This window comes from Pristiophorus japonicus, chromosome 14 (assembly GCF_044704955.1).
Source record: "Pristiophorus japonicus isolate sPriJap1 chromosome 14, sPriJap1.hap1, whole genome shotgun sequence".
Lineage (NCBI taxonomy): Eukaryota > Metazoa > Chordata > Chondrichthyes > Pristiophoridae > Pristiophorus > Pristiophorus japonicus.
In genome coordinates this window covers 36,562,199-36,585,568 of record NC_091990.1, presented here as the reverse complement: position 1 = coordinate 36,585,568, position 23,370 = coordinate 36,562,199, and the positions used below count along the sequence as shown (strand labels likewise).

General features: G+C 41.2%; 1 protein-coding gene across 11 annotated transcripts in view; it reads left to right on the top strand.

Moving 5' to 3' along the window:
• Positions 1–23,370, top strand: part of macf1a (microtubule actin crosslinking factor 1a) — a 577,816-nt gene that overhangs the window by 276,887 nt on the left and 277,559 nt on the right. For all 11 annotated transcript variants that reach the window (XM_070899169.1, XM_070899162.1, XM_070899161.1 and 8 more), the window contains 9 exons: positions 2,725–2,837; positions 4,282–4,388; positions 6,013–6,132; positions 6,973–7,068; positions 7,805–7,932; positions 17,205–17,298; positions 17,545–17,699; positions 20,054–20,333; positions 21,455–21,583. In XM_070899169.1, coding sequence (XP_070755270.1) covers positions 2,725–2,837; positions 4,282–4,388; positions 6,013–6,132; positions 6,973–7,068; positions 7,805–7,932; positions 17,205–17,298; positions 17,545–17,699; positions 20,054–20,333; positions 21,455–21,583 — 1,222 coding nt within the window. The remainder of the gene's footprint in view (positions 1–2,724; positions 2,838–4,281; positions 4,389–6,012; positions 6,133–6,972; positions 7,069–7,804; positions 7,933–17,204; positions 17,299–17,544; positions 17,700–20,053; positions 20,334–21,454; positions 21,584–23,370) is intronic.

Below are 23,370 nucleotides of genomic sequence, written 5' to 3'. Positions count from 1 at the left end.
AGAGAACAACATTTCAGTCTGTGTGGGGGGTCGGTGGTGGGGGGGCGGCGGGTGTGAAAGTTAGATGTGAGCCGTTCCATCTCACATTATGCCAGCAAGGAGTCCCATCTCCATGTCCACACCAGTAATGCGTTCAACCGTTAGTGCCTTAACATTGCATGTACTTTCATGCCATGACCGTCGCTGACGCCAGAGATGAGTGTAGCCTCACCCTGCGGTCGCACCGGATCTGCAGAAATGTTTGTGTTTGGAATGCGGTAATGTCCCAACGCATGCTCCTCCAGTCTGGTCAATTGGACCACATCTTGTGGGCCCCCTCTGGTCGCACTCAAGCTTGCTTGTTTTCTCTACACAAAGGAACGTTGCAGCCATTACCCCCTTTGCTCATGCCACCCACTCCCACACACACACCCACATTGCGTGCACAACCTTTTTGGCCTTGGACAAGAGGGGGCGAATAAATTTCTGCTAATTTTAGCCGCCGCTACCAAATCGTTCCACCATTTGCGGCATTGGTCCCCATCCCGCTCCACGTTGCCCATTGCACTGACTATCTGACCTCTCCCTCGCTCACCTCTCTCTCTTCTCCCCCTCCTCCCTCTCTCTTCTCCCCCTCCTCCCTCTCTCTTCTCCCCCTCCTCCCTCTCTCTTCTCCCCCTCCTCCCTCTCTCTTCTCCCCCTCCTCCCTCTCTCTTCTCCCCCTCCTCCCTCTCTCTTCTCCCCCTCCTCCCTCTCTCTTCTCCCCCTCCTCCCTCTCTCTTCTCCCCCTCCCTCCCTCCCTCCCTCCCTCCCTCCCTCCCTTCCATCCCCTCTCCTCCCTTCCTCTCTCTCTCTCTCTCTCTCTCTCTCTCTCTCTCTCTCTCTCTCTCTCTCTCTCTCTCTTTTTCCCCCCACCCCCTCTCTCTCTATCCTCTGCTCTCCTTGTCTCCTGTATCCTCTCTCCTCGCAGGTGCAATTGAGTGGTGTCCTTTTATGGCCAGGAGCACTTCCTCAATTAGCCTGCAAGGGCCACAAAAGGACAACAACAGCCATCCCCCAAACTACAAAAAAAAGCACTTAAATCCCGTGCATGCACAGTGGAGGCCCTCTGGGAAAAAAACCCGAGTGGAGAGGCCTCCACATGGCGCATTCTGATGATGCGTCCCGCTTGCCGACTGATGCCCACTGCCGTCCACTCAACGGCGACCAAAATGGCTCCCGGCGGCAGCGGGCACCAAAAACGAAGCTCCCGCCCGGTGGCTGCTGAGAAATGAGCAGCCATCAATTTCGGGCCCAAGGATAATTAACATTCCCCCCACCATGCACATTTCTAATCCCAGAAGAAACTTAATTTTTTAGTGCGACTGCTACTTAGTTTTTGGACTTGAATGGTACAGTTGTTAAAATATATTAAATCTTGAAACAAAAATATAAGTAATTGCAGAGCTTAATATTTTACAAATTTGCTGGAATTCTTTTGAGGATGTAATGAACAGGGTGGATAAAGGGGAACCAGTGGATGTGGTGTATTTGGACTTCCAGAAGACATTTGACAAGGTGCCACATAAAAGGTTACTGCACAAGATAAAAGTTCACGGGGTTGGGGGTAATATTTTAGCATGGATAGAGGATTGGCTAACTAACAGAATCAGGATAAATGGTTCATTCTCTGGTTGGCAACCAGTAACTAGTGGAGTGCTGCAGGGATCAGTGCTAGGACCCCAACTATTTACAATCTATATTAACGATTTGGAAAGAAGGGCCTGAGTGTAACGTAGCCAAGTCTGCTGACGATACAAAGATGGGAGGGAAAGCAATGTGTGAGGAGGACACAAAAAATCTGCAAAAGGACATAGACAGGCTAAGTGAATGGGCAAAAATTTGGCAGATGGAGTATAATGTTGGAAAGTGCGAGGTCATGCTCTTTGGCAGAAAAAAAATCAAAGAGCAAGTTATTATTTAAATGGAGAAAGATTGCAAAGTGCTGCAGTACAGCAGGACCTGGGGGTACTTGTGCATGAAACACAAAAGGATAGTATGCAGATACAGCAAGTGATCAGGAAGGCCAATGGAATCTTGGCCTTTATTGCCAAGGGGAAGGAGTAGAAAAACACGGAAGTCTTGCTACAGCTGTACAGGGTATTGGTGAGGCCACACCTGGAATACTGCGTGCAATTTTGGTTTCCATTTTTACGAAAGGATATACTTTGGAGGCAGTTCAGAGAAGGTTCACTAGGTTGATTCCGGGGATGAGGGGGTTGACTTATGAGGAAAGGTTGAGTAGGTTGGGCCTCTACTCATTGGAATTCAGAAGAATGAGAGGTGATCTTATCGAAACTTATAAGATTATGAGGGGTCTTGACAAGGTGGATGCAGAGAGGATGTTTCCACTGATGGGGGGAGACTGGAACCAGAGGGCATGATCTTAGAATAAGGAGCAGCTCATTTAAAACAGAGATGAGGAGAAATTTCTTCACTCAGAGGGTTGTAAATCTGTGGAATTCACTGCCTCAGAGAGCTGTGGAAGCTGGGACATTGAATAAATTTAAGACAGAAATAGATAGTTTCTTGAACGATAAGGGGATAAGGGGGGGGAAGTGGAGCTGAGTCCGTGATCAGATCAGCCATGATCTTATTGAATGGCGGAGCAGGCTCGAGGGGCCGTATGGCCTACTCTGTTCCTATTTTTTATGTTCTTATAATTAATTTGTGTATTGGAATTCTATTGGATGCTTTGTTTTGCAGACCAGACCTCATTGATATGGAGAAGGTTTCACTTCAGAGCAATCAGGAGAATCTGGAACAAGCCTTTGCAGTTGCTGAAGCACTTGGTGTTACAAGACTATTGGATCCAGAAGGTACACTGCACATAGTTACAGAAATTACACTGTGCAAGAAAAGTGTATTTCCTATTGCACTATATCTGAGTTATTATTGTTCACCTGAGCATGACATGCGACTAAAGGTGGACGAAATGTTCTGAGTCTGAAAGAACTCAATTGCATTTAAAATATTTTTCAGTAATCTTTGATTCACTAATACTGTACTGTTTTAGCTGTAGATTTTTGAAAAAACTATTCCTGCAAGAGTTTTGAGACTATACTACCACTGTGGTAGCAAAGAGAATGTTTGAGTTTTTTCCCTCCCAAATAAGGGTGGAGTAGTGTATTTGTTCTATTACTGGACTAATAATCCAGAAAACAACAACAACAATAACTTTTATTTATAAAGCGCCTTTAACGTAGTAAAATGTCCCAAGGCGCTTCATAGCAGTTATAAGACAAAACAGAATAATTTGACACCGAGCCACACAAGAAGAAATTATGCCAGATGACCAAAAGTTTGGTTAAAGAGGTTAATTTTAAGGAGCATCTTAAAAGAGGAAAGAGAGGTGGAGAGGTTAAGGGAGGGAGTTCTACAGCTTGGGGCCCAAGCAGCTAATGGCACGGCCACCGCTGGTTGAGCAGTTATAATCAGGGATGTTCAAGAGGGCAGAATTTGAGGAGCGCAGATCTCTCGTGGGGTTGTGAGGCTGTAAGAGATTACAGAGATAGGGAGGGGCGAGGTCATGGAGGGATTTGTAAACGAGGATGAGAATTTTGAAATCTAGGCCAATGTCGGTCAGCGAGCACAGGGGTGATAGGTGATAGTGACTTGGTGCGAGTTAGGACATGGGCTGGCGAGTTTTGGATGACAAGTTTACGTAGTGTAGAATGTGGGAGGCCAGCCAGGAATGCTGGGGAGTTCAAATCCCACCATGACAGTTTGAGACTTTGAATTCAGTTTTTTTTTTAAATATGGAAATTAAAAGCTGGCATCAGTAAAAGTGACCATGAAGCTGTCAGATTGACGTAAAAGCCCAGCTGGTTCACTAATGCCCTTTAGGGAAGGAAACCTGCTGTCTGTACCTGGTATGGTCTACATGTGACTCCATTCCCACACCACTGTGGTTGACTCTTAACTGCCCTCTGAAGTAGCCTCACAAGCCACTCAGTTGTATCAAAAAGAAACACTACAAGAAGACGACCCACCGCCACTTTCTCAAGGCATCTTGGTATGGGCAATGAATGCTGGCCTTGCCAGTGACACCCACATCCTGAGAATAAAAACAGAATTTGTGATGGTGATCTTCTTCTGATGTGTATAAAGCACAGTGCTCTTTTGCGATGTCACACATATGTTACAGTAATGATTACTTGAGTGTAATATTCTTTAAAGGAACCTACGAGATGTATTTAACCTATCAGTTGAGTTGCTGATATTGTGGTTCTTGGTTGAATTAACATGGACTTGTTCTTTCAGATGTTGATGTTCCATCTCCTGATGAGAAATCAGTGCTCACTTACGTTTCCTCCATATATGAATCATTCCCTAAGGTCCCAGAAGGAGGTGAAGGTATCAGTGCAAATGTAAGGCTTCAAGTTTCCATCTCAATTTACCATGACAATGTATGTGTGGTGAAAACTAGAGTTTTCAGTGCAAGTGCAATGAGTAAACCAGAGCTATTCACATGAAAGTGTCTAAATATATTAGCTAATGGATCAAATGATATAGTGAAACAGCAGCAAGATTTTCTTAAATTTTCTTGAAAATTGCATAGATTTCATTTAAAGTCACTAGCAATTGAAGGATTTCTGCACCTATTCTGTCCCAAATAACCCGCTGTTTATTGATGATGTACTCATAATCTTATCCTCAGAGTTGAATAAAATGAGTGCTTTGTGAAGCCTGGTAATGACAGGTTTTTTTTCCATCTCTCATTGTATTTCCCAACGTTCTTGTCCTTTAAACCCTAACGAAATCCCTGAAAAAGAGAGTATATTTTATGTAGAAATGGTTCACTGCATCATATAACCATTGAAATTTACAGCACAGAAGGAAGCCATTTGGTGCATTGTTTCTTTGCTTGAACAATCCAAAATAAATTTCATTGTCCTGCTCTTTCCCTAGAGTCTTGCATCTTACTATCCTTCAAATATTTATGCAGTTTTCCCTCAAAAATGCAGTGGTCTCTGCCTCAGCCACTTCCATGGCAAAGCATCCCATGCTCCAATAACTCTGTGTAAAGAAATTTCTCCTAATCTCTCCCCTCGGTCTCTTAATTTTAAATTGATGACCTCTCATCACAGACTCCCCACAAGAGGAAATAATCTTTCTCTATTTACTCTATCAAAACTCTTTATAATTTTAAACGCCTCCGTGCTCAATGGTGGGGTGGGTGGGTGGGGTGATACCACTGTAAACTTCCCTACAGTCTGATAAATAACAGTTTCACCACTACTCCCTGCTTTCTGTCTCGTGGCCAACATCGTATCCACAGTGCCACTGCCCCATTAATCTCATGGGCGTTGATTTTGCTAACCAGCATTATGTTGCATTTTATCGAACGTCTTCTGAATGTTCATATACACATCAGCTACACCACCTTCATCAACCCTCACTGTTATTTCATCGAAAAGCCCTATCAAGTTTGTCCGTCACGATTTGCTTTTAACATAATTTACGATAAATTTCAAGGCTGAAAATGTGTTTGTATTAATATTATTGCAGTAGCACTCTTCTGCAGAACAGATTTGAAGGCGCTAATCAAATGTGTGAATTTAATTGAACTAAATGTATTGGTACTAAATATTTTATTAATCAACATAGTCCTGCAATAACATAATTACTGAATGGGGGAAATATGGTTAAAATAATGTAGCAAAATAAATGATTTTCAAGCTTGTTTAGTTCTAGAGGGTATAAAAATAGTTTAAAGTATCCATTTAAATTTTTACAGGAACATCTAGGTTGATGAGAGTTATTTGGGATGCCCCTTTTTATAGTCCTGTGTCTGACAAACTTGATTAAATTCTTCAATGAAATATCAGAGAGGGTTATGAAGGTATACTGCAAGTGCTTAAATGCACAAAACAAATGCTGAAAAAGTGCTTTTATTGCATATGAATTGTGGTTGAGTTGATAGCTTAAGTATTGTGATTTTTGTGAATGATTAATTAGACCTTTCTGATTATTATTACTGTTAATATCCAGGAGGTTGACTCCAAATGGCAGGAATACCAGAATAAAGTAAACTACCTCTTCCAGTGGATCAGGCAGCACATCACACTGATGTCGGACAAAGCTTTTCCACACAATCCTGTAGAACTTAAGGTGAACACTCCACATTATCTTACTATGTCATTTAAAAAAAAAAAAAACAGTTTTAAGTAACTAAATAATATTTAAATGAATCCAGATGGCAATAATGGTGAATCCTAGGGTATATTTTCTTCTGGTCAATAATGTGAACAAAAAAGTTGCTGCAAGTATAAAACTGAGAATTGTTTATTATCTTCAGCCCAACTGTTGTGCTCAGATTAGCTGCTTGTACCTCAATTTGATGGACTTCCAATCCATTTGAAGTGAAGTAATTTTAGTATTTGACCCTGGTTTTTAAAAAAAAGTCATCAAATGATCCTTTTCCTATGATGACTTGTGTTTGACTCTTGTTTGCTTATGGGATAGCGCATTGGACTTATCCAGGTCATTCAAGTCTGAGTTACCAACTGACTGTTGTTCAAATTCACCATGCTCATTGAAGGAACATTGCCAGTTTCTAGATGGGGATGTGTCTTTGGTAAAATACTGCATATCATCTTGCGTACTCAATCTGGGAAGAGGGAGCCAAAGAGAAAGGCCAGATTCATTGAGTATAAACCATCTTACAATGAATTAGCTACATAGCGATATTTAGACAGGCCATAGAGTAGTCTATAGTTCAGGCAGTTGTACCTTGTGGCTGAAGGAAAAAGTTTGATTGCAGGAGCAGCAGTGCAGGAACTAAAAAGGGAAAATGCATGAAATTATTAATTATTTAAAGACGACATGTTTTGTTCCAAAAATTTGTGTAGTAAGCTTTTTGGATTCAGTTGTTTGAAATGTTTCTGTTGTATCATCTGTGGTCGACATCTAAATGTGTAAGCTTTAACTGTTGTCTCTTTCCTCCCCCAGGCACTTTATAATCAATATGTACATTTTAAAGAAACTGAAATACCAGCAAAAGAAGCAGAAAAGGCACAAATACAACATTTATATAAATTATTTGAGGTAAGACATTGGGACCTAGAAATTGGAATGAGCACAAATCGGAGCGCATTCCAATTGCTGAAGGAGGAAGCTTGATTGTAGTTTCAGCGATAAGGCAATGCCTCATTTAGATAGTACGAGCGAGCTGTCGGTGCCATTCGCAGGTAGGCTTGCGTAGATACCGGTAAAGAGTCTAAGGAGAGTCCAAGGGTGGGGCGACAGAAATTGAGCGGTAGCTAGCAGCTGCCCATGGTTTTAATGTGGATCTGGAAGGAGCACTCCTACTGCTCATGGATCTACATTAAGGTAAGCAAAAAAAAAAATCATCAAAATAACTTTTAACTTGCCTTTGGGGTGGCAGTCTCCAGCGCTTTCTTTAAGGATCATTGATTTGGCTCCTGAGAGCATACATGCACACCTCATGCTACAATCATTCGCTGTCCACTTTCACAAAGGAGCTTGAAACAGACATTAGACTCTAAATGGACCTAATGCCAGATCAGATACGCGCCCTAGATGCCTACGGAAAAGCCCTAACCAATATTGTGGACTTTGCAGTTCCGCCGTATAATGAGCATTTGCACCCTGCCCATCATTTTTCTAGGTCTGGATCTTTTTTTTTTAAAAGTTACAGCATTTTTCTTCATGCAACTAAAAATGTTATTGCAAAATAAATATCCCTCTGTAATTGGAAATTTGTAGTGTTAGAACATATTTTTTATAAAAGAAACAGCACTGTGTGTTTCTTTTCCCTTAGGTTTGGATAGAGTTTGGTCGAATTGTGCTTCCCCAAGGATACCACCCCAATGATGTAGAAGAAGAATGGGGCAAACTGATCATTGAAATGTTAGAGCGAGAGAAGGCCCTCAGACCTGCAGTAGAAAGGTTAGTTTGTGCATCCTTTATACTGGTATCTGTTTTACAGGCAAATGCAATTGGTCATTCAAGTGGAATTTCCACCCCATACCCAGCAGAGTAACCCACAGGAATATTTACTTTCAGTACTTTTTTTCAAATGTCACTTATGAACATTTGAAAACAATCATTCAGTCCTCCTTTAAGTTAACAAATCTTATGTATTAGCAATTCTTAAAATGGCTCATTGGTGAACATCAGTGTAATAGAATTGTTTACACTGCTGATTCTCAGCAAGGCAATTCCATTGCTGAAATTGGTCATTGTAATATTACATTCAGTATTGCATATGTACAAAATAGAAACAAAATGCATTTATTAATAAAGCAGTGAGGCCAGAATGGATTTGGTAAATAGAATGGGGCTGATGCAGCATAAAATCTGGGTATTGCTATTATTGAACTGCTTTCAAATTGGTCTGGATATGAATCTCGTCCCACACTTACAGGTAGTTTTATACGTATATGCCTGGATGAATTTGGAGGGAGGGTTTTAGCAACGTCAGTTGGACTTAGGCTGACATGGCTCTGCCAGTGTCAGAGAGGCATTAGCTACTGGTGATTAGTTCTTGATACAGGTACAACGTCCCGAATCTGGCAACCTCGGGACCGAGGCCATTCCGGTTTTCGGGTTTTTTCGGATTTCGGAGAAGAAATCCAATGTCCAGAATCCGGCAACTTCGTAGATGGTTTTCGGGTATTTCCGGATTTCGGAGAAGAAATCAGATGTCCCCAATCCGCCAACCTCGGAGACGATGTTCGGGTACTTCTGGATTTCGGAGCAGAAAATCCGATGTCCCGAATCCGGCAACCTCGGGGATGATTTTCGGGTATTTCCGATTTTGGAGAAAATCCGACATCCCGAATCTAGCAACCTCGGGGATGAGGCTGGGGCTGGGCTGTTTTTCGTTTTTATATATGAAAAGGTATGTACTTAAAATGCACTTAAAATATGAAAAAGAATGTACTCAAAGCATGAAATAGAATAAATAAATGTTTTTATTTGGTAAACAGAGTACAGGTATGAAACAGAATACAGTTACCTACAGTGTGTAAAGAATAATATTCTTCCTGTGATCCACTTCCTAAGTAAGCTGCACAGAAATAGGTGCAGGTTATAATTGGCTGGAGTTTGTGCACGAGAGAGAGCTTGGGGTCGAGGTCTCAACTATGATGTCTGGGGCTGAAGATGGGCCAGCAATAGGATTTTCAAATGTGGAAATTGCTGGTGTAGTTGTAGGCTGTAGGTCTTGGGCACTCTGCTAACATAATAACATAATAACATAAGAATTTGGAACAGGAGTAGGCCATCTAGCCCCTCGAGCCTGCTCCGCCATTCAATAAGATCATGGCTGATCTGGCCATGGACTCAGCTCCACTTACCCGCCCGCTCCCCGTAACCCTTAATTTCCTTATTGGTTAAAAATCTATCTATCTGTGACTTGAATACATTCAATGAGATAGCCTCAACTGCTTCCTTGGGCAGAGAATTCCACAGATTCACAACCCTCTGGGAGAAGAAATTCCTTCTCAACTCTGTTTTAAATTGGCTCCCCGTATTTTGAGGCTGTGGGCCCCCTAGTTCTAGTCTTCCCGACCAGTGGAAACAACCTCTCTGCCTCCATCTTGTCTATCCCTTTCATTATTTTAAATGTTTCTATAAGATCACCCCTCATCCTTCTGAACTCCAACGAGTAAAGACCCAGTCTACTCAATCTATCATCATAAAGTAACCCCCTCATCTCCGGAATCAGCCGAGTGAATCATCTATGTACCCCCTCCAAAGCCAGTATATCCTTCCTTAAGTAAGGTGACCAAAACTGCACGCAGTACTCCAGGTGCGGCCTCACCAATACCCTGTACAGTTGCAGCAGGACCTCCCTGCTTTTGTACTCCATCCCTCTTGCAATGCTGCGATACCCCCAAACATATCGACGAATGTTAATTGTTTAAGTAATTTGGGCTTTTGTTTGATTTTCACATTTTATATACCTGCATTATTTCCTCTTCAATTATGAATTTTCGTTGCTCTAGGGCATTAATTAAATCATGATAAAGATTGATAGCTTTGTCAATGGACATTTTTTCCACTTGATTATCAGCATCGTCATCCTCACTGCTTTGATCCTTTTCCTCCGGATGCAAAACCATGCCCACAATTTCTTCATCTGTCACTGCATGCACAACAGGAGCATCATTGTCTAGTCCATGACTTCTGTGACATTGTCTTCATTCAATTCACAAGTCAGCCCTTTTGCATATTCTAAAAGTTCAGCAATCATTTTCTTCTCTTTGGACCCATGAAAACCTTCAAAGTCATCAGCAGCATCATTGTCATCTTCACTAAACATAGTTGCTGGCCAGAGATTATGCCAAGCATTAGTCAAAGTATTTCTAGTTACCTAACTCCAAACATCCGCAGCTGCCCAAATGGCATCCTTCACAGAGAAACCTTTTGAGAATGCGGTTATCTCCATGCCTCTGTTCACAGCGCTAAGCAAACACCTCATGAATTCGTTTTTGTAGAGACACTTCATTGAACTCAAAATTCCTTGGTCCATTGGCTGTATCAATGATGTTACATTGGGAGGTAAATAGATTCCATGGACATTATCCTTTACTAGAAGTTCAGCATCAGGATGTGCTGAGTAATTGTCTATCAGCAAAAATACTTAGCAGTTTTCTTCAAGGCTAGCTGCCTGACAATGAGCACATGCCTGAGGAACAAAATGCTTCTCAAACCAGTTCAGAAAAATTACCTTGGTTACCCATGCTCTCTCATTAGCATAATACTGCACTGGGAATACCAGGATGATCAGGGCTGGGAACTCAACATCCAAGGGTATTCAACATTCAGGAAGGATAGAATAAAAGGAAAAGGAGGTGGGGTAGCATTGCTGGTTAAAGAGGAGATTAATGTTATAGTTAGGAAGGACATTAGCTTGGATGATGTGGAATCTATATGGGTAGAGCTGCAGAACACCAAAGGGCAAAAAACGTTAGTGGGAGTTGTGTACAGACCTCCAAACAGTAGCAGTGATGTTGGGGAAGGCATCAAACAGGAAATTAGGGGTGCACGCAATAAAGGTGCAGCAGTTATCATGGGTGACTTTAATATGCATATAGATTGGGCTAACCAAACTTGAAGCAATACGGTGGAGGAGGATTTCCTGGAGTGCATAAGGTTTTCTAGACCAAGATGTCGAGGAACCAACTAGGGGGGAGGCCATCTTAGACTGGGTGTTGTGTAATGAGAGAGGATTAATTAGCAATCTCATTGTGCGAGGCCCCTTGGGGAAGAGTGACCATAATATGGTGGAATTCTGCATTAGGATGGAGAATGAAACAGTTAATTCAGAGACCATGGTCCAGAACTTAAAGAAGGGTAACTTTGAAGATATGAGGCATGAATTGGCTAGGATAGATTGCCGAATGATACTTAAGAGGTTGACTGTGGATGGGCAATGGCAGACATTTAGGCCCCAAGTTTCCACACGCGGCAAAACAGGCGCCCCTCCGAGCTGGGCGCCCGTTTTTCGCGCCGAAAACGGCACCTGAAAAAAAACAAGCTATTCTCGAGCGCTTTGCAGCTCAATGTCTGCTTGGCGCGGTGCACAGGGGGTGGAGCCTACCACTCGCGCCGATTTTGTAAGTAGGAGGGGGCGGGTACAATTTAAATGAGTTTTTTTCGTGCCGGCAACCCTACGCGTGCGCGTTGGAGCGTTCGCGCACGCGCAGTGTGAAGGAAACATTGGCACTCGGCCATTTTAAAAAGTGCTGCAGAAAAAGTGAAAATTTGTTTATTGAACCCTTGCAAAGGCTTGCATTTTAATTTTCTTGATATTTCTGTGTGAGGGGGTGAGGGAGTGCATTCTGTAATTAAAGATAGACTGTGATAAACGGGACACATGCACTTGTTTGAGACTATTCAAATTATTTGTAGCTGTTCAATTTTTAACATTTTTTAATAAAACCACATTGCCCTTCCATGATCAGCACTGAGGCTTCTTGCAGCTTTCTCCCCCTGCCGCCCGACGGCAAACGGCTGCCTCAAGTACTGAGGCTTCCTGCAGCTTTCTCCCTCCCTCCCCCTGCCGTCGGTCAGTCCCGACGGCAAACCGCTGCCTGAAAGGCCTGCCTGAAGCACTTTCACACAGGTAGGAACATGGTTTATTTAATCTTTTCTTTGCTTATAAATTTTTATTCAGGTTGGATTTATTTGTATAATATTTGTATAAGTATAACGAAGGATTTATTGTAGAATTTAATGACTTCCCTCCCCCCCCCCCCCACCTCGTTCCCGACGCCTAATTTGTAACCTGCGCCTGATTTTTTAATGTGTAGACAAGGTTTTTTCAAGCCTACAAAAGTCTTCACTTGCTCCATTTTAAGTTAGTTTGGAGTACGTTTTCACTGTGGAAACTTTCAAATCAGGCGTCAGTAGCCGGACACGCCCCCTTTTGAAAATAAAATTCTGTTCAAAAGTGAAACTGTTCTACCTGACTAGAACTGCAGAAAACTTAAATGTGGAGAATTCCGATTTCTAAGATACTCCGTTCTCCACCAGTTGCTCCTAAAAATCAGGAGCAAATCATGTGGAAACTTGGGGCCTTAGAGACTGCATGGATAAACTACAACAATTGTACATCCCTGTCTGGCGTAAAAATAAAAAAGGGAAGGTGGCTCAACCGTGGCTATCAAGTGAAATCAGGGATAGTAGTAAAGCCAAGGAAGTGGCATACAAATTGGCCAGAAATAGCAGCGAACCCAGGGACTGGGAGAAATTTAGAACTCAGCAGAGGAGGACAAAGGGTTTGAACAGGGCAGGGAAAATAGAGTACGAGAGGAAGCTTGCAGGGAACATTAAAATGGACTGCAAAAGCTTCTATAGGTGTGTAAAGAGAAAAAGATTAGTAAAGACAAACGTAGGTCCCCTGCAGTCAGAATCAGGGGAAGTCATAAACGGGGAACAAAGAAATGGCAGACCAATTGAACAAGTACTTTGGTTCGGTATTCACTAAGGAGGACACAAACAACCTTCCGGATATAAAAGGGGTCAGAGGTTCTAGTAAGAAGGAGGAACTGAGGGAAATCCTTATTAGTCAGGAAATTGTGTTGGGGAAATTGATGGGATTGAAGTTCCTATGGAGTGGAGGGTAGCCAATGTAACCCCACTTTTTAAAAAAGGAGGGAGCGAGAAAACAGGGAATTATAGACCAGTCAGCCTGACATCGGTAGTGGGTAAAATGATGGAATCAATTATTAAGGATGTCATAGCAGCGCATTTGTAAAGAGGTGACATGATAGGTCCAAGTCAGCATGGATTTGTGAAAGGGAAATCATGCTTGACAAATCTTTTGGAATTTTTTGAGGATGTTTCCAGTCGAGTGGACAAAGGAGAACCAGTTGACGTGGTGTATTTGGACTTTCAGAAGGCTTTCGACAAGGTCCCACACAAGAGATTAATGTACAAAGTTAAAGCACATGGGATTGGGGGTAGTGTGCCTGACGTGGATTGAGAACTGGTTGGCAGACAGGAAGCAAAGTGTAGGAGTAAATGGGTACTTTTCAGAATGGCAGGCAGTGACTAGTGGGGTACCGCAAGGTTCTGTGCTGGGGCCCCAGCTGTTTACACTGTACATTAATGATTTAGACGAGGGGACTAAATGTAGTATCTCCAAATTTGTGGATGACACTAAGTTGGGTGGCAGTGTGAGCTGCGAGGAAGATGCTATGAGGCTGCAGAACGACTTGGATAGGTTAGGTGAGTGGGCAAATGCATGGCAGATGAAGTATAATGTGGATAAATGTGAGGTTATCCACTTTGGTGGTAAAAACAGAGAGACAGACTATTCTCTGAATGGTGACAGATTAGGAAAAGGGGAGGTGCAACGAGACCTGGGTGTTATGGTACATCAGTCATTGAAGGTTGGCATGCAGGTACAGCAGGTGATTAAGAAAGCAAATGGCATGTTGGCCTTCATAGCGAGGGGATTTGAGTACAGGGGCGGGGATTTGAGTACAGGGGCAGGGTTGTGTTACTACAGTTGTACAGGGCCTTGGTGAGGCCACACCTGGAGTATTGTGTACAGTTTTGGTCTCCTAACTTGAGGAAGGACATTCTTGCTATTGAGGGAGTGCAGCGAAGGTTCATCAGACTGATTCCCGGGATGGCGGGACTGACATATCAAGAAATACTGGATCAACTGGGCTTGTATTCACTGGAGTTCAGAAGAATGAGAGGGGATCTCATAGAAACGTTTAAAATTCTGATGGGTTTAAACAGGTTCGATGCAGGAAGAATGTTCCCAATGTTGGGGAAGTCCAGAACCAGGGGTCACAGTCTAAGGATAAGGGGTAAGCTATTTAGGACCGAGATGAAGAGAAACTTCTTCACCCAGAGAGTGGTGAACCTGTGGAATTCTCTGGCAGAGGAAGTTGTTGAGGCCAACTCACTAAATATATTCAAAAAGGAGTTAGATGTAGTCCTTATTACTAGGGGGATCAAGGGGTATGGCGAGAAAGCAGGAATGGGGTACTGAAGTTGCATGTTCAGCCATGAACTCATTGAATGGCGGTGCAGGCTAGAAGGGCCGAATGGCCAACTCCTGCACCTATTTTCTATGTTTCTATGTTTCTCATGCCCTTGAAACACCTCAGACGCTGGCTTTTTCCGATGATCATGAGCTTACACTCATGTGTCCCAGCTTTATTTGCACAAGGAAGCACAGTCAGTCTATCTATCTTTGGCGTTTTTTACACCTGCTGACTGTGATTCTTCTGCTGTTGCTAATGTCTTACAGCGCTAAAAACAGTGCTGTCTCGTCGGCAGTACAGATTTGTTCAGCCGAAAGGTTTTCATCAGCAATTAGCTTAACAAACTCATCTATATAACCTACAGCTGCCTCATGATCTGCTGAGGCTTTTTTACCACACACTTTCAATTGCCTGATGTCATGTCGCCTTTTAAATTTGGTTAGCCAACCTGAAGAATAGTCGCATGGAGTTTCAATCTCCAGTTCTGCGTAGAATATATCGGCTTGTTGCCAGACAAAGAAACCTTTTCACTTCTCTGTCGCCACCACTCCGTCAATACTCTATCCAACTCATCACATTTTGGCTTATGCATAGTTTTTCTCTCAGTTCTTTCTGCATAAAACTTCATGATCTGTTCTTTCTCTTTTTTTTTTATATCATAAAGGGTGGAGATTCCAACACCATACGCCTCACTCAGTCCTCTCACTGAAACACCTCTATCTAATCTCTGGAGTAACTCCACTTTCTTGGCAATTGACAATGAATTATGCTTCCTCTGTGCACTACCTGTATCACCCATTGGGGTATCTGTTGGCTTTTTTGACATGGTTGCAATGGAAAACAACACAAATTCACAATACCTTTAAATTGGAAAAAACAACACAGCGCTTGAGTCAGGTCGGATGGGCCTGGTAGAGGGAAGTATGTGGGTCAGGTGGGGTCGGCTCGGGTCACGTGGGTTAGGTCTGGGATCATTCCGAAAGGCTCGGACCGATTGGAGGTCTGTAAGGTGCCTTTTTAATGTCTGGTTTTCGGACAAGATTTACGGATTCCGGATGACTCATTCTGCGATGCGCAAAATGTCTGGTTTTCGGACAATTCCCGTCTTTGGAATTCCGGTTTTGAGATGTTATACCTATATCTGTTATGCATTTTGAATACTCTTGTGTACACTCTTCAAATAATAAAGTAAGCTGACTGTAAAATATTTATTTCTCTATTTGGAGCATTTAATCCACTTTGGAAAATAATAAAACTAATGATCAGTGTATTAGGTTTTCCTTTTGTATATTGCTCCACATTTTCCTATTTTTCCCTCTTTACTTTTAACATGAATTGTTTTGGCAAGGCCACAGACTTGAGCTGGCAGGAATGATGTCAGAATGGGCCCCAATCTGGTAGCGGAAGGTGCAAAGCCATAGAACTCCAGCAAGGCAGATAATAAAGAGATTAAAACTTAAAATGATAAACTAAAGCACCTTGCCTGCAGTGACACAGGAAGTTAATCAGAGCTCATGTGTCGACAGGAATTCAGCCATGAACTCATTGAATGGCGATGCAGGCTAGAAGGGCCGAATGGCCTACTCCTGCACCTATTTTCTATGTTTCTATGACAGAGAAACTAGATATCAAGCCAAAGACTGGAGCGTGCTCAAAAGGCATTTCAGGCTTCTGCTAATCTTGGGAAATCACAAGTGGTCATTGGGGGTGGGGGGGGGGGGGGGGGGGAATAGCTGGTTTTAAGAAGTGGTACTGTGGGATTAGTTGTGGCAAGATCTTGAATGGCATAATGAATCATTCTGATCCACTTCAATTAATTCATGAATGTGGTGAGGACATTAACTTTTTTTAATAATAAAGTAGATCTTCATATTTGCAATTTTGGAAACAGCTCAGCACATTCCAAAATTCTTCACATTCAATGAATTACTTGAAATGCAGTCACTGTTGCATAGACAAATACAGCAACCAATTTGCACAAACCAAGGTATTACAAACAGTAAATTAGATGAATGGCCAATTAATCTGTTTTTGGTGCTGCTGGTTAAGGGAAGAAGGTTGGCTAAGACACACCAAGGAATTCCCTGCTCCTCCTTGAATAGGGTTATGGCATCTCAGTAAAAGTATTTTTTAGGCATTTTCTCCAATCCTCAATGGTGTGAACTGTCACATGTGACTTGTCCTTTACAAATTGCAATGAATCAAATATCTGATCTTTCAATCTATTTCAATGTCAATCAGTCTTTCCCACACTTCTATATCAACATTTCCTATTGCTCGTTAGAGAGCCTGGAATTTGCATTTAACCACAGATGCTGTAATTGTTGATGCTGAAAGGAATTAAATTAATTCTTCTATTTGCTTTTTCATTTTTCAATTCGTTTTGGTGTAACAGAGACAGAATCTGTCTCTCTTCAACTGAATGTTCAATTCGAACACTATCCAGAGAAGATGATAGTCATTAAATGTTATGAATTTTAACTGTTACAGGTCATGAAGGAAATGTATTTCTAATTGTTCACATCATGAGACATTTTTAATTATTTTTTTTTCTGCTTTAACTTTGTGATACTAGAGCAAAGTAACAAGAGAACAAAATCACTTTATAAAGATAAACACACTCTCAGTTGCTAAAGACTGCCTTTATAGAAGGTCTTTTGTTTTACATGAAAATAATTTCTCCCATATTGTGCTACACTCCTTTAGGCTGGAACTACTACTGCAGATTGCCAACAAAATCCAAAATGGAGCTTTAAACTGCGAGGAAAAATTAACATTGGCCAAAAATACCCTACAGGCTGTAAGTAGAGATGACCAATACAGAGAGAGTTTTCAGTATCTCTGCTTAGTAGAGGATCGATTAATGTTTGTTATAGTCATGACATTCAGCATTGGTCAATATAGAATAAACCACTATTTTCCCCCAGTGATATAAATCACTAACAAATAAACTTTCCCCAAATGAATGTGTGACTGTCCAGTAAATCATGTTGCAGATGCATGGACTTAAAATGAATTTAGTATATTTCAACCTATTTTTTCTTAGGATTCTGCTCACTTAGAGTCAAGCCAACAGGTTCAATATGAAACCGAGGTGGTCATGTACTTAGAGGAGTGTGAAAGATTAATACGACAGCTGCAAATTGATGTGCAGATTCTCCGAGATGAGAAGTATTACCAGGTGGAACAAATTGTTATGAGGTAAGTGTGAATATGCATTTATTTATACTGACATTATTATTATTATTATTATTATTACATGGATACACATGCAACTCCACTTATTAACAGAGCATAAATACATTATTATAAATTCAAATGGTTCTATCGGGATTGTTTGTGCATGCATTTCCCATGTGCCTGTATAATCACTGGAATACAGTACAGCGCACACTTTCCTTTTTACCACTTACCTACGTAGTTCAGTAATAAATACAATTGTGATTTGTGCCCTTGTGCATTTGATATTTCTTTAAGCAGTGTTGCAACAATCCACTGACCTGTGGCAAATTAATCATGCTTAGCATAATTAATTATTTTCCATCATTGTATTTTTATGTATGTGTAATATAGAAAAAAATGACAATTAATTTGAATATTTTGTTATATAATTCTTATAAATCACATTACATAAAGATGTTACCAGGTTGCGGTATGAAATTTATCCCACAGTATGGTAACACCTTGACTGGAACTATATTCCTTACAAGCTACTGTTAAATCAGGCATTTTTAAAGCTGTGTTGACCACATTGTGGTCTGCTTTGTGGAAACTGAAGTGGCAAGGATGACATATTAATATTTCTGTTAAATTGTGATGATGAATGTTCATATTAACCCTGTAACCAACTCATGAAAAGAGCATTTGGAGCTGTAATTTTGTAAAAAGAATGTATTTGTGCTTATTGTAATGCAGGATTGTAAGTGCAGGATAAGAGAAAAAATATTTAACAACTACAGACACTCAGTTCAAGTATTGAGTGCTTCCTGATTAGTATTTTGTAATCAAATATGCAGCATAAATGTATTTCTACTCTGCTTCAATAACATTATTAATTCAAATTATCCCTACTGCAGTAGTGTAAATTTATTAACTTCTCGCACCAATGAACCTTGCGGCCTCTTTGAAATTGAAAATATAATCCTAATTTTGTGGTGAAATGCGGGCAGTTCTTGCATCTATGACTTCACCCAATAATAACTAAGTTGAGACTGCCCAAATGTCTTTAACATAGGACATTTAGAGTGAGATGAAACAAGGTGGGAGGAGCCTCCTGTGGAGCATAAACACAGACATAGACCTATTGGGTCGAATGGCCTGTTTCTGTGCTGTAAAATTCTATGAACCAACGGGGGAGACTTTTAGCCTACAAGTTTCGCTTGGATTTGAACCCAGGTTTAGGATTTGGGAGGAGAGTGCTAACGCATTGGGTCAGCTCGAAAGTGCAGAAGATCATCCTTAAAGAGTGGCAAGAGGCTGCTTGCATGACATAATGGAGGTATAGCCTTCCTTCGATAAGGAAACCAAAACTGCACAATACTCCAGGTGTGGTCTCACCAAGGCCCTGTACAATTGTAGCAGGACATCCTTACTCTTATACTCAAACCCCTTTGCAATAAAGGACAACGTGCCATTTGCCTTCCTTATTGCTTGCTGTAAGGCCACCCCGACCTGTGTGAGAACACCACCGCAGGTCGGGGCTATAAATAGAGCTGGAACCTCGTTTGCGAAGGTGCGACGAATGAGGGTACGGGGTCCAGAAGAGCCGAGGGCCCAGGGGCAGCACGGGCCTGCCCCCACTGCGATATGTGTGCGCATTAGGTCCGTGCAGCAGAGCAGGTCTCCAGTCGTCCTGGTTAATCCTTGCCACTGGATAAAGGCCTAGCTCTGTCAAGCCCGCGTGGTGGCTGGTGTGCAATAGTCACCACACGTTTTTTTTAAAAAAATCCACGCTCAAGCGTTAAATTCTGCTCAAAGCTGAAGTTGACAGCAGAATACTGGCTAGTTTTGCTCCAGTAATGTGGCACTAAAGCCTCAATTGCAATGAGAGTGGAAAATCTCCCCTATAATGTATTACATAGCATAGATGCTCAATATTACTTTAAAGGTAGTCAGGCGGTGGGATAGGAGGATATAAATTTAAAACCTGTTGGGGAAAATGTCTTTACACAAAAAGTGACAAACCTTTTGGAATGCTCTACCATGTAAGGTAGTGGAATCAAAGACATTAGGGACATTGAGGATACAGTTGAATACCAGGCTGAATAAGCTGAAATGCTAGAGGGATGATCTTGATGGATTAAATGGTCTTTTCCCATCCTTGCTTATTTTTATCATACAGTAAATTGATCTGATTTTTTTTTTGTTACTAAAATCAGTTATGTTATTGAAGATGAAAGATAACTCTTCGTTACATATTCTGTATTAAGATTGTTTCAAATATTGTTTTAATATGTCCACCATTTCAAAAATGTTGCCTATTGAATTTTATGTGCCATGTATTTTCACTCAGAAAGCCTTGACTTCTCCAGCATCCTTTACCTCTTCATTCACAGAATCATTAAACTACAGGATGAGCTAGTGGCATTGAGGCTTGAATGTACCAATCTGTACAGAAAAGGACATTTCATCTCCTCCACAGAGCACCTACAACCTTTGAACCTAACTGCCACTGACTTAACAACTGATGTTGGTTCAGGCACTTTGCACATCACCTCTCTCACAGGATTTAAAAAACCCATGACAAGATCAGAATTGGTTGCAATCTCATCAACTCAAGATGAAGGAAGCCTGAGATTTGTCTATGAGCTTTTGGCTTGGGTGGAGGAAGTACAGGTACGGTACATTTTTTCGGTTAAACAGAGCTGTACTTGAACAAGTTGAGGTTCCCGTGGTTTTGAATTGTTGGTTACAACTGTTGTTACCAATGATCTGTCGAGTTCCAGTTCCAGGCCAGCAAGTTTTTGTCGAGCTCTAATTCTGACTATTCTTGTATCCTGAGCATAACAGTGAATTTAATGTTCTTTTTATACTACATTCATACCACAACACTATTTGAACAACACCTTGGGATGCAATCTTTGTTAGCATGCAATTTCATTTTCCCCAAAACTTAAATTTATGCTTCGATATAGAAATCCATTCTGCACTGCTAAGATTGCAAAGAAATACAATTAAGACTACCCATGCTGCAGTATAGCACACCATTTCCTGCATCTAGTCTTGAAATTGTAATGGAAAAATGTTGTTCAGATATGATTTTCCCATTCCACACTCTCTACTTTGCACTTGGTAATAAGTATTAGATAAGCTCCATGGGATCCCCTTAGCTAGTGTCAACAATCTGTATCCTTTCATGCTTTTCAGGCCGGAAATAGACATCCTCTGAGGTCCACAGTAATATATCTAGTTGTAAATATGTAGAATGCAAGTACTTGAAAACTTGACTTCCTTTTTAAGTGTTCTTCCAGTGTGACCATAATGATTCCAGTTGTCAGCCACATTAAGGTGTGACTAAAGTGCAGACAGATGATTTTATGTTGGGGTGTATATGCGCGTGTTAATAGCAGATTTTCTGATGGTGTATATATTGTACATGAAGTTACGATTATTTTAATTTTTTTCATTCCAGTTAGAACTGTCCTGGTTAGGTGAGCTCACAGTTGCTTTTATATTGGGATAAGTATCTTGCTGTTGCCAACTTTTATTGTGCTAGTCTCACACGGCCAATGGGTACTGCAAAGCAACCTTGTCAGATTCACTAAGGCTAGTATCCAGGAAGACTCATTTTTTATCAATTTGGTGAATCAGATATTTGGGGTTGCTGCTGGCTGCACGAGACTCTCACATTGGTAGGCAGCAGCACGAGTACAGGTCCTACACAATATAAAAGCAGCTTCAAACATTTCCAGCATTGGAATAGTATGGAGCTGATGATGCATGGTTTGATCCTGCAGGTAAGACTTGACCGAGCTGAATGGGGCACTGACTTACCTAGTGTGGAGACACAGCTTGATACCCACAAGACAATCCACACGGCAGTGGAAGAACTGGAATCTAGTCTTAAAGAAGCTAAAATTTGTGAAGTAAGTGTTTTTACATTTTTATGTATTAGTAAATTAGGAATGTGTTTCACAACCATATGATTAATTCAAATTTCTAGATTAGCTGTCACTCCCATGTTTCAGCTGTACAAGTATTTGCTAATTATTATCAACTCATGGGCAAGCCACTTGGTGTCGAGCTACACAATGGTCCACCCTTCAGGAGGGGCTGCTGGTGGGGATTGTCCTGTCACTTCATTACTGAACAATTTTGGTGGTGCTTTAAAGAAAAGCCTGGTGACAATGACTTCCCTATCCCTCCTAAACTGAATCAGTTTGTACGAAAATTAGTGACACTGTAGACAATGAAGAGGAGGAGAGAATGGTAGAAGAAAATGTGTTAATATTCAAGGTAAATGTAACATTAACTCCAGTTCAAAATTATTTATTGTCCCATCAGATTTGCTTGGTTACTGTTTAAATTGGATGCTTACAGCAGCTTGCACAAACTATGGCCATTTATCATTTTTCTATTTTAGGGCACACAATCTGCGATCAAATTTAAACCATCATTACATTTGTTAAAATCTGCATCATGTATTACTCCTGAAACCACAATTTTTTTAATATTGATTTCTCTTGTCGGTGAAGTAAAATGAATATATGCATTTTAGTTTTTATCCTCCAACTTGTCATTTTTATTTTACCTTGTGTTTTTTTAAAAAAGCAAGCTCTGCCTGTGGCCGGCACCGTTTCCTGCTCGCAGGCCTCTATTAATGAAACAACGGATCAAGTGATTGTTTCACTTGACCACAAAATATTGATTGGTTTCTTATGGGCCTTGTTTATTATCCAAGCTCTATTATTTTTGACAAAGAAAGCCTTTTTTGTAACTAAAGTCTGTTTCAGTTAATTGTGTGAGGAAGTTAAATTAAGCGTTCTTACAATCTTTTGGTTGTGCCACAATTCCATTTGCTGAAAGACTATTCTCTCAACCTACCATAGCGTAACAGCAGGAACAGGTCAGAAATAGCAGCAGCAAAATAGGTTGTTGTCTTTCTCCCTTTTGGTAATGGTAATGATCGCAATATACAGTTTGCAGATGTTTGTTTTTAAATTCCTCTTCCCAACCAGCTGACTCAAGAATGTATTAGAAAATTTGCAGACTGGGCAGTTCAGTGGCAAAACAACTTTAACATAGATAAATGTGAGGTGATGCACTTGGTAGGAAAAACAGAAACATTGCCTACACCTTAGAAAATAAGAAACTGAATGGGGTAGAAGAGCAAAGAGATCTGGGGATGCAGATGAGCAAATCATTAAAAGCAGCATCACAGGTCAGCAAAGCAATTAAAATTGCTGACAAAGCACCAGGATTTATTTCTAGGGATAAAGATTTCAAAAGTAGTGAAGTTATGTTAAACTTGTATAGGACCCTGGTCATGCCACAATTAGTGTACTGTGCACAGTTCTGGTCTACGTACATTAAAAAGGACATAGACGCACTGGCGGAAGTGCAAAAATGATTTGCACGGATGATACCAGAACACAGAGGTTACAGATATCGGGAAAGATTGAACAGGTTGGGGCTTTTTTGTTTAGCAAAGAGGAGACTTGGAGGAGACCCGATAGAGGTCTTTAAAATTATGAATGAGTTAGACAGGGTAGATGTGGAGAGAATGTTTTCACTTGTGGGCGAATTCAAAACTAGGGGCCATAAATACAAGATAGTTAAACATAGAAACATAGAAAATAGGTGCAGGAGTAGGCTATTCGGCCCTTCGAGCCTGCACCACCATTCAATATGATCATGGCTGATCATTCACCTC